This window comes from Peromyscus maniculatus, chromosome 3 (genome assembly GCF_049852395.1).
Source record: "Peromyscus maniculatus bairdii isolate BWxNUB_F1_BW_parent chromosome 3, HU_Pman_BW_mat_3.1, whole genome shotgun sequence".
In the NCBI taxonomy this organism is placed as follows: domain Eukaryota; kingdom Metazoa; phylum Chordata; class Mammalia; order Rodentia; family Cricetidae; genus Peromyscus; species Peromyscus maniculatus.
In genome coordinates this window covers 108982606-108994275 of record NC_134854.1, presented here as the reverse complement: position 1 = coordinate 108994275, position 11670 = coordinate 108982606, and the positions used below count along the sequence as shown (strand labels likewise).

The window sequence follows — 11670 nt, the reverse complement described above, 5'->3', positions numbered from 1 at the left end:
ACCTCTTCTCCCATGACGTCGGGGAACTCCCAAGCACAACTGGGGGCGAGGCAGTTAAGCCGCGTCCTTCAGGTGTCAATCCAGACCTGTTTGAAACCACAATTCCCAGAGTGCCTCGGTCCACGAGGCCAAGCCAGATAAAATAGCTCCAGAGAGTGGGACATGCAGCTGGGAAACTAGTCTCCAGCGTCTTGACCGGGTGTGTTTAAATACTCGAAGCCCCACTTCTGCACCACCCCACTACCACCTCCAGGCTGCGGAGACCGCGTCCGAAGGTGCGCCCGCTCCCGGGGCATTTTGGGAATTGTAGTCCAGATGCCAGGTTGCACCGAACTACCTTTCCCAGGGTGCGCAGCGGCCGGGCGACAGCAACGTTCTCTCCCAAGTGTCTCCGTCCGGAGCCCCCCCTCCTCTGGTGCCCGTCTTGCCACCGACTTCTTTCGGTCTGTGGCAACAGCTGGAGTCCCAGAGGCGGCCCTGAGCCGGGACCGCGCGGCCCTGAGAGGCACTTCCGGTGGCAGGTCACTTCCGGGTGGGTGGTCGGAGCCGCCGGGCGCGCGCGCGCGCGGGGGAGGGGCGGCCTCGGCGCGGCGCTCGGGGATCAGCTGGCGGGCGGGCGCCTAAGCGGCCCCGGCTCTGCGGCAGCGCCGCCTCCTCCGCGTCGCAGGCCGGCGGCCGTGGCCATGTCGCGGGGCTGGTAGCTGGGCTCGGCGCCGGGCTGCCGCTAGTGGGTGTCCGGGGCCCGGGGCCCGGGGAGGGGGTCCGGGCTGGGGGCCGGTGCGTTTCCAGGGCTTTCCTGAAGAACATGCACGCAGCGTTTCCTCTGGATGACGGCCTTTGCTTCCCCTAGGACCCGGCAGTTGGGCTCTGGAGTGTGTTACTGATTCATCCTCTCTCTGCCTCTGTCATCACAGGTTTAAACTTAAACGATCGCTCTCCGAGGAGGAGGGGACCCCGTCGCGCGATTGACAGTCTGTTCCTGCAGGCGCCGTCCCTCAGCCCCCACCCCACGGCCGGATTCCCGTGGCTCCGCTCCGAGCTGAAACCCGAGAAGAAATCCTTAGATCTCTTTTCTTTTCAACAAATACGAACCGAGAAACCATCGGCATCTTGCCTTGGCGTTTCCTATTGGAAAGATGAAGAAGTTTTTCGACTCCAGGCGGGAGCAGGGCAGCTCTGGCCTGGGCTCAGGCTCCAGCGGAGGAGGGGGCAGCAGCTCAGGCCTGGGCAGTGGCTACATCGGAAGGGTCTTTGGCATCGGGCGGCAGCAGGTCACCGTGGACGAGGTGCTGGCGGAAGGTACGTGGGAAGCCAGTGCGCGGTGAATTAAATTCATGTGCTGATGTGGCAAGACTCTGGTTTCTAGTTGTATGAATGGGTTTTGACCAACTGACCCTCCCTTCCCCTGCACTTTGCCTGCGAGTCATTGTCCTTGAGAGATTTAAAACTCAGACTGGGAATTGACAGGGCTTGGGGGGCAGTATTGCCCAAATTGTTTACCTCAGTGGCCTTTTATTTTAGTTGGGGGGGGGGAGAGTGGAGAAACCTCCTCCTTTGGCTGATTTATGCGGATCAGATGGGAAAACGGATGTGTGAAGTATAGATGACATCAAATGCAGGGTGGTGGTGGGCTTGCCATTTCCCTGAAACTTTGGATTCTGATGCCGAGGCTGAAGGGTGGGGATTGGAAGAGATCATAAAAAGAGAGAGGGTTTCCTTTGCCCAGCTTTCCCATTTCTCTAAGTAAGTATCCACAGAGGATCTTTCTGGTGATGGGAATGCATTTTTTTTGGTCGTTTGACGAGGTTTGTTTCTTCACCCGGCTGTAATCAGGTCCCCAGGATGTAGCTGAGATAAAAATCGTAAGAAGTGAATGAGGTTGTTTTGAACTCAGTCGCTTAGGCCTCCTTTCTCCTGTTTTAGTTTCTATTTAAGAATTACTTAAGAGTGGCCCTGCTTTAGTTTTCTCTCAATTGGAGAGGGTGCTGTTTGGATCTGTCGATCCTCTCGGTGTGTGTTCATTTGTCTATCTGTACTAATGCCCCAGGCTTTAGGGAAATCTTCGAGTGTTCCTCTGCTCACCTTAACCTCGACCTTCATAATTATGCCAGACTGATACTTTTCACAGCTCATCGCCTGCTTAGAGTGCTTTTATTCTTAATAAAAGCAGCGATTTCCTTGGCATGAAGCAATTCAAACTAATTGGATAGGGCCAGCCTACTGTAGGTTGTGTTACAGACTGCCAGGGGTTGGGTGTGGGGGAGGCCTCAGTGAAGGCAACATGGTGGTAGGGGATAGTTTATTAGCTAGGGAAGAGAGGATGAAAGCTAAGAGGCCCCTTTGAAAAGGAGGCTTTTGCAGGCTGAGTTGAAGCAAGGATCCCTCCCTGGGACTAGGAAATGCCTGTCATGGTGAGTGTTGTGGGGTGGTGGATGGGTGGGTGGGAAGAGGGAGAAGCTGTGTTTGCCTCAGTTTGGGTAAGCACTGGATTCGGTGGGGCCCGATTTCTGAGGATAGGATTGAAGCCTGTACTTAAAAAGCACGATTTTAAAGAGATATCTGATAATGAATTTCCTTTTGCAGTTACTGCTGTTTTCATCCTTAGTACTGCTCCAGTTGGACTTAGTCTGGACCTGAGTCACCATCCTCTCTGAACCTTTCTTTGAGAACTGGTGCAGGGTGGGAGATGCTTCTGTGTCTGCTGCCAGATCTGTACCTTGGAATCTGAGCTGACTCTTTTATCCTGTAGCCAAAGTCCTTGACTGCAGTGGGTGGAGTGTGTGAGAGAAAGCAGGAGGATGAGGGGCCCAGAGTTCTTTCCTCTTCTCTAAATGGCCTCTGCTGGCCTCAGAGCCCAGGAACAGTTTTTTCAGCTAGGATGTTGTCTCATCATGTGTGACCCTAAGTATTGCCTGTTCTGAGTCTTAGAAGACTGATGGAAAGGAAAGAGAAAACACAAAATTGGTCTTTGTTTTCTAGGCTGCCCTGGAATTCATCCTGAGAACTGCTCATTGTGCATTATGATATTTAAAAAAATAGAACCCAGGGCTCAAAACTGTGCATTCATTCATTCATTTATTCACCCAACAGTTGCAGAGTGCCTGGGCTCTGGGGACATGGTGTTAAACTAGATGCTAGAGTTTCAGAGATGTTTTAGGAGATGGAAAATGGACAATTAGTGATATGATTAGTGTCACCATGCAAATAAGCTAGGGTGCAATAGCTGCAAATCTTGTCCTTAGGGCCCCTAAATGTTAGGGAGCCAAGAACTGTTTTATGGAATGAGCCAGTATGGTGACAGCATGGGCTGAGGTTGTGCGTGAGAGTAGCATTTAAAATTTGGTCTGGCAAATTCTTTGCCTATGATTGAGCTTGAATTGTGTGTGGCCTTTGAAGTATGTGGATATGTAGGAGTCCATATTTATGTGGCACCTACTGAGTTTAAAGACTACTAAGTTTCGAGGGGGTGAGGGGTCTAAACTCTAAAGTATGATGCCTGCCTTTATTTTAATTAGCCAGTAAATTTCCTTGAGGTGCTGTGGATCATGCTGACCTTGTACATGTACCCCTGAGCTACATCTCCAGCCCTGATGTCTGCCTTTAGGGAACTACCAGTCAATAGAGGAAGAAAGGAAATACATTGCACGTATAGTAGCGTGCTATGGGCGCTGATTGTATAGTCAGACAGGTTTAGGTTCAATGTTTGGATTTGCTTTTGTTTTTAAATATTTTTACATTGCGTGTGCACATGAGTGTGTGTGTGTGTGTGTGTGTGTGTGTGTGTGTGTTTGTGTGTGTATGTATATGTGTGCACACAACAGCATGCATGTGGAGAACAGAGGACAACTTGCAAGAATTTGTTCTTTCCTTCCACCATGTGGGTCCTGAGGCTCAAACTTAGGTCTTCAGGTTTGGTAGCAGATGCCTTTAACCTTTGAGCCATTTCACTATTAACTAGATCTGATTTAAGAAAACATTTATTTATTATTATTACTATTTGTGTGTGTGTGTGTGTGTGTGTGTGTGTGTGTGTGTGTGTGTGTGTGTAGAAGTCAGAAGACAGCATTGTTATGTTAGTTCTCTTCTACCTCTTCTACTTTTACCTGGCTTCTGGGGCTAGAACTCACATTGACAGACTTTTGTGACAAGTGTCTTTACTTGTTCAGCCATTTTGCTGGCCCCCTGGATCCTTTGTTTTTCTTTAACCAGTTATACAACTTGGGTCAAGCTATTCCATAGGAGAGCTTATTAGAAATGAAGCTCTCACACCTCACTCTGCAGATTGTGGGTATGAGACTTTAACAAGTTCCAGGGAGATTCTGATGTAAGCTAAAATCTGAGTTCCACTGCCCTGTGAGGTGGTATTGAGGCTTTGGTGTGATAGTATATAAAAAGATAGTATATAAAATAAATGGTAGCTCTTATGTAGCCAGCAACAGTGTGTCTATAGTTAAAGATGAGTGGAGAGCAGGGTGAAAACCAGCCTGGCCGAGACGATCCAAAGCGGGGCCAGATGTTCTTTGCAGTATCGTTTGGGTAGCCGTGCTTCTTCCCTAGCCCCTCTTCTCTGAGTTCTCAGTGCTGACCTGTCCACTAATCCCAGCCAGAGTTGCTCAGGGATAGTGAGTTAATTGCCACGTGCCCCAGTGGCCAGGCAGTGTAGGGTGGTGACAGTGGCAGTTTTCAAACACAGACCTGATTGCCACCACATCCTGTTGACGATTTCCTTTTCCCCAGTGTGGGGATTAGTGTGTGCTTCACAGAAGGGGCTGGCAGGACTCAAGAATCAGGTGCTAGAGAAGAGGGGGTGCTGGGCTGCCATCTTCAGCGGCCGTCGTGCTGAACTGTTCTCTACCCAGTCCCTCAGGCACTGGTTGTCTGGAGGAAGGTGAGCCTCTCAGCCATGAATTAGAGGGATATGACCATCTCTAGCCCCAGTGCTTTCTTAGTGAGGATGCCTGAATGAGGTGATAAACCATGTCTGAGTTAATAGACATGTGATATCAAGGGAAGATTTGGCTTAAGCTTCTAGAATGAGCTCATTGGGAAAATTAGAGCAGTGCTTAGAAGCAGTACTTTTGTCATACTTCTTGGCTCAATATATAAAGCCTTATATCTAAAGTTTAAACAGTAAGTAAACATTGAATACTTGCTGTGCCTAAGGCAGCATTCCAGAGCTGTATCAGTTCTGCAGGAGGTGAACTAGCAGGCCCCACAGAACGTTCTCACCTGCACAAAAAGAATCCAGGTCTAGGGCTGGTGAGAACTGAGACTGTCAGAAAGCTTCCTAATTCCCCCTAGCTGCAGAGCAAGGGAGAAAGGCTTGAAAACTGTGCAACCCCTCCTCTCCAGCCCACATATAGCACACAGTTCTAAATGTGTTGGTAGTACATGTGTGCATTCATCTGGTGAGCCATGTATTTGTGTTTGTCTGCAGCAGGCGCTGCATTAGGTTCCAAAAAAAGCTTGATGGGTCATGGATTGAGACCAATAAATAACAAGTCATCCTGGAATGAGTGTCCTGTTCAGCGACGATAGGGAGAAAGGGGTGGTTTGAACAGGAAGGGCAGTTCCCCAGCAAATGTACCAGCCGTGTTACCCCAGGCCTCCGAGCCGGAAGGAATGGTGTGTGCAGAACTGTGGAGTGGTGAAATGGAAGATGAGTCTAGGAATACTGACCGGTGTGATGTCACTGTTTTGGTACGAGTTTCCCTTCCAGGCTCAAGGAAAGGAAGCCAAGGGTGTGTGTGTTTGGAGGTGGGATAGAATGGGATTCTTGTATACTTGGTTCCCAATATGTATTTGGATGTGTTTGCTGCTCTCTTTCTTCAGTAGCTCTGTGCTCTTTGAAGAACTACGAAGCAGCTACAAGCTATGCACTTGCTCCCTTACCGTGCCCTTGCCCTGTGCTAAAGCACAGAAGGGTGTCTCAGAAGTGTCATAAGAGGCAAGAAGTTAAGCAGAAGCAGGCAGGTGTGTGTGTGTGTGTGTGTGTGTGTGTGTGTGTGTGTGTGTGTGTGTGTGTGTCTCCAGTGTTAGAGAAGAATGCACAGGGCATTTAAGATGTTTGATTAGGGCAGGTGAGAAAGGGAAGAAATGGTTCATGGGGACCCTTGAGCGCCAAGCAGAGAGATTAGTTAGATCCTTCTGAGTCCCTCTCTTGACGAAGATACCACTTTGATCCCTCCCACTTCAGATGACTTTGCCTGCTGGGAAGTCTGGGTTTTTACAGGCAATGCAGATTTTTAGGGGGTGGTTTGTGAATGGTGTCTTCCTGGTTTGGGGCATGATGACGGTTATAGCTTTGCTAAATATAGGCAAATCAAGAATTCAGAAATGAAGTCCAGAGTACGCAGTTGCTACGGTCAGAGCTCTCCTTTGGTCTTTCTGACAAAATCCAGCTCGTTTAATGGGAGATTAAGTGAGAACACATGGGTTTCAAGTGGTAGCGTGTGTGGGGAGCATCTACTGTACTTCAGTACCTAAGATGGGGGTGGCTTAAGAAACATCAAAACAATTGAAGTGTATTTTAACTTGTAATATCTGAAAGTTGACACTTTAGAGAAAGGACCAGGACCAACGTCCACCTCTGTGTGGTGCTCTTAGAAGAACAAGTGCCTTCTGAGCCTGCTTACAAGGTAATCTAGCCAGTGAAGTCGGAAGCACTCACTGCAGTCTGCTTTTCTGAGTCCTCTGTGAACTGATTCTGGTGTGACCTGGAGATGGAGCTTGTTCACCCACCGCGTATCCAGTGAGTGTTGTGCAGATGCTCTGTGTGCCAGGTGTCGGCCTTCAGGAACTCACAGTAACCGAGATCTTGAGACATGGCAGAAATTGCAGGACCTGTTGAAATGGAGCCTGGAAAAGGGTGAAGGCCTCAGGTCTGGCAGAGTAGTTATCTTGTGTGGAGTAAGTAGCCAGGGAAAGCTAAACAGTGACATTAAGGTATGTCTTGAAAAATGAGAAATTACTGCCAGATGGACAGGATCAGGAAAACATTTTAGGGAGAGGGGACAACATGGCCAAAGCTGTACGTTTTGAGATCGAGGTAGTAATTTAATTGTGGCCTATGCCTGTGCTGTCCACTAAAGTAGCTTCAACTGGAGATAGCTGTTTAAATTATCCAAAATTAAACAAAATAACAATAACAGTTTAAGACTTCAGACACACTAGCTAAATGCTAGTTGCTGAAAAGCCACCTGTAACTAATGCTTACAGTTTTAGACAGAGCAGTAAGTCTAGTTTCTCTTCACAGAAAACCCTGTTGGGTGGTGTGGGTGTAAGTCAGTGGTCTCTAAAGCTGAGGAGAGACTAGCACTATTATGTTAACAGCATGTCAGTCGCTCCTGTGTGACTTGTGTATAAGTCATGTTCATGTCCTGCTGTCATTCTAATATCTGAAAGCATGGCATACACTTACGTTGAGATGCATCATCAGCACGGTGTATACACATCCAGTTCTAAATGGCAAGCTTTTGGTGAACTTCTTTTATAAGACATGCTTGTTCCATTTTTGTAATGTACCCGATGAAGAGTACACCAGAGGGAAGTGACAGTGCCTCTGTGCTCCTGTTTGCTCATGCTTGTGCTGTCTTTAATCCAAGGTTTCTTTCCAGAAGTCTTGGTAAGCCTCTTGGCTTTATGAGGGTTATCAATTCATTTAAAACAAAGTGATTAGTAAATCCACTTACCAAAACCCACGTGAAACATAGTATCTCCCAGATAGGATGGGTGAAAGCTGCCTCCACTAGCCTTTTGGTGTGAGACACTAGAGTGAATGGGAACACTGGTTTCAGGCATTAGTCATTACATATTAATAAAGATAAAAATCTTAGTTTTTCTGGTTTTTGTTTGTTTTAGACAGTCTCTTGTGGTCAAGGCTGCCTGTGAGTTTGTTGAGTAGCTCAGGATGACCTAGGATCATCCTGCTTACTTTCTTAGTCCTAGGATCATAGAGAGTTGTATTACCATGCCCAGGGCTTTTTGTTTGTTTTTCTTCCATTTTGGATTGAGGTAAAAGCAGGCTGGGTGCTATCTCACATCTTTAACCCCAGCACTGGGAGGCAGAGACAGGCAGATTGCTGTGAGTTTTAAATCAGTCTGGTCTACACAGTGAGCTCTAGGCAACCAGAACTGCATAATGAGATCCTGCCTCAAATAACAAAACAAAATAAATAAATAAATAAAAAATAAAAAAAAGTATACCCAGCCACTTCTGCCCACAATAACTATTTGAGTGCACAGTTGGACAGTGTTTGCTGCCTTTGTAGATTGTAGCCACCACACCATCTTCTAAATACTTTGATCTTGTAAAACTGAAATTGTATACCTACTGTCCTATCTCCCTTTCTCTCTACTCTCTGGTACTCTACTTTCTCTTTCTTATTACTTTTAATTATACTTTTAAGTGCTTCTAATGGAATCATAGACTGTTTGCCTTTTTGTGACTGGCTTATTCATTTAGCATAATGTCTTCAAGGTTCATCCAAGTTATAGCTTATTCTTTATTTTTTAAGGCTCAATACTGTTCTGTTGTGCATACATTTTACATTTTACTTGCTTATTTGTTTGTTGATGGGCAAGTGAATTGCTTCTACCTTTTAGTTATAGTGAATAGTATTATGAACATGGATGTGGAAATTTTTCTCTAAAACTGCATTGAGTTATTTTGGGGTATACACATAGAATTGCTGGGTCATATGGAAATTTTTTAAAAACTTTTTTTTTAGTGTGGGGTTATGCATGCATCACACTGCACATATGGAAGTCAGAGTAGGAGTTTTTCTTTTTCTATCACATGGCATCCAGGGTTTGAACTCAGGTTGTCAGTGTTGGTGGCAAGCATCTTTACCTTCTGAGCTATCCTTTTGGGCCTCCAGTGATTCTTTTATCAATTCTTTGAGAGATTGTCATGTTCTGTCAACCTTACATGCTATCAACAGTGCACAAGGATCTTAGTTATTCCTTTGATAGTTTTTATCTGAACTATTTATTTTTATTTTATTTATGTATATGTGTGTGTGTTTGAACCTATGCCATGTGTGGGGTACTCATGGAAACCAGAAGAGTACACTAATCCCTTGGAGCTGTAGTTACTAGGCAGTTGTGAGCCATCTGGCATAGGTGCTGGGAACTCATCTCTGGTCCTCTGCAAAAGCAAGCTTTCTTAACTACTGAGCCCTCTCTCCAGCCCCAGTGTTTTGTTTTTCTTTTTTTTAGTTAAAGTCTCATGTAGCCCAGGCTGGCCTTGAAGTTAGCTGAGAATAACCTTTAATCCTAATCCTATTTCCTCAACTCCCTCATGCTCAGCTTATAGGCATGTGCCACCCCACCTGGTAATTATTATTATTTTTGTTTTATTTGCTTAGTTATTTAGTTTTAGTTTTTTGAGACATAGTCTCAGGTGTGGCTCTTGTTGGCCTGGAACTTGCTATATAGAACAGGCTGGCCTCAAACTTACAGGTGGACTCAAAGAGATCTGCCTATCTCTGCCTCCCAGAACTGGAATTAAAGGCATGCACCACTATGTCCAGCTATATTACCGTTATTTTAAGTGCTTATTAAAGTTCAAGCTGACATTGAACTTTACCTAATCTCTGGAGCTGGGAGGATAGGCCTATGCCACCATGTACAACGAGGTCGGGCTTTATCGTCTTTTTGCAATGGTAGCTGTCTGGTGTTAAATAGTGCCTCATTGTAGTTTTGATTTGCATTTCCCAAATGATTAGTCATGTTGAGCATTTTCATGTGATTATTATCTATTTGTGTATCTTTTTGAAGAAATTTAAGTCCTTTGCTAATTTTTGAATCAATTGTTTACTTATTTGTTGAGGTTTAGAAATTCTCTGCATTCTGGATATTAATTTTTTCAAGAGGAGGATTTGCAAATACTTTCTGAAGTTTTGGGTTGCCATTTTTTGAAAATCTTACTTTCTATGATGAGAATAAATATAAATAAAGGTCTACCTTTCCTTTCTGTACCTCAGTGGATTGTCTTATTGTCTTGGATGCACTATTTGAAGAGCACTGGTCTAGATCCATGGTCCTCAGTCATTTTTGTTCCTCAGGAGATGGAAAGTACTTGCCTCCACCTTGAGAGAGAAGATTAGAGCATATCAAACTTGCTGAACTCAAGGTGTTACCTAAAACAAGGTTCCTCAAAGGATGGATTCCAGTAAAAGACTTGGACAAGCAGCCTTTATAATGTTTCGTTGCGCACTGATCTCCCTTTCAACCCTTTCAGAACGCAGAGACTGTGCCATGTACCCCAGGATGCAGGGGATAGTATTGAGTGGTATAGTCTCTTGTTTCTTGGGCGTTAGTTATGTTGTCTCTAGTAGGAAGGTCGAGCTGAGTCTTTATGACTTCTCTGTTAGGTGTGGCAGCTCAGATGTAGCTGAGATGCTCAGTAAGCTTTGCTGGCTCTTTCTTTTTTTTCTTTTTGGTTTTTTTGAGACAGGACAGGGTGTCTCTGTGTAGCTTTGGCACCTTTCCTGGGACTCACTCTGTAGCCCAGGCTGGCCTTGAACTCACAGAGATCTGCCTCTGCTTCTTGAGTGCTGAGATTAAAGGTGTGGCCATCATGCCTGGCCCTATCATTTTTCATAGTAATCTTAATTAATTAATTAATTTTGGTCAGCACTGGGGATGGCGCCAGAGGGCCTGTATACCCTAGGCTAGGCATGTTCTCCACCAATGAACATATACCCTTGGCCTCTTCGATAACACTCTAGAGCCCTTCTCAAATAAATCTCTTTGTGAGCTTTTTAAGCCTGGGAATACTTACACAGCATTTTAGGGTTACTCATTGACTAAGTCTCTTTGGGTTGCAGAAACGATTCCATAAACTAGGTAGCTTGCAAGTAAGTCGGTTTATTTCTCAGTTCTGAAAGCCAGAGGTGTACAACTGGAGAGCCAGCATAATGGGGTTGTGGCCAGGACTCTATTCTGGGCATAGACTGCCTGCTTTTCTATGTTTTCTCATAGGGAGGAATGGTCAGGACGGCTTTGTGGCACCTCTTTAAAGGGCACTCATCTCATTCCTGAGGGCCTTTCCCTCCAGAGTAATCAATCACCTTTTTATACTACCATCCTGGTGACTAGAACCCAGCATACAGACTTTGGAGGAACACATTCAAACCACAGCATTGAGAAGAGAAGATCTGGGAGAAATTTAAAGCTCTAAATCTATATTAGTGAGTGTTGGGATACTAGTACCACTAACTTCAGCAAGGACCTGCCAAGACTGGTCATCTTACTTTCTTGGGATTACTGGTTTATTCCTATAAGAGCTTCTTAGTTTATGTAAAGAATTAAGGGCTTTTAAAAGAATAAGAAAAATTACTGGTTTATTGATTCTAGGAAAGTGAATTTTAAAAAGTAGACCTTTGCCTGACATCACATGTACACTGGATGCCCTGAGCATCCATACTGGCTCTTTTGTTACCACACTGGTCACCACATCATGTTGTGCTACCTTGGTAGTTATGAGATTCTGGACTGGGTAATTCTTTGTTGAGGGTAGGGTTGGTCTTGTGTATTTTGGGGTTTTCTATTGGAGAGTGAACCGGAGAGAGTCCTAGCCTAGTACTCTATCATGGAGCTATATCCTACTAGATGACAGAGATGCACATACCTGCCCTATTGTGACAAACAGGAGTCCTTTTGAAT

General features: G+C 45.5%; 1 protein-coding gene across 35 annotated transcripts in view; it reads left to right on the top strand.

Moving 5' to 3' along the window:
• Nucleotides 1–396: 396 nt before the first annotated feature.
• Aak1 (AP2 associated kinase 1) overlaps nt 397–11670 on the top strand; it is a 159281-nt gene continuing 148007 nt past the window's right edge. For 32 of the 35 annotated variants that reach the window (XM_076567177.1, XM_076567163.1, XM_076567162.1 and 29 more), the window contains exons 1-2: nt 576–727; nt 915–1299. In XM_076567177.1, coding sequence (XP_076423292.1) covers nt 1137–1299 — 163 coding nt within the window. In that variant the 5' untranslated portion in view covers nt 576–727; nt 915–1136. Of the gene's footprint in view, nt 533–575; nt 728–914; nt 1300–11670 lie in introns of those variants that run through there. The other 3 variants (XM_076567184.1, XM_076567183.1, XM_076567152.1) reach the window with 2 other exon arrangements.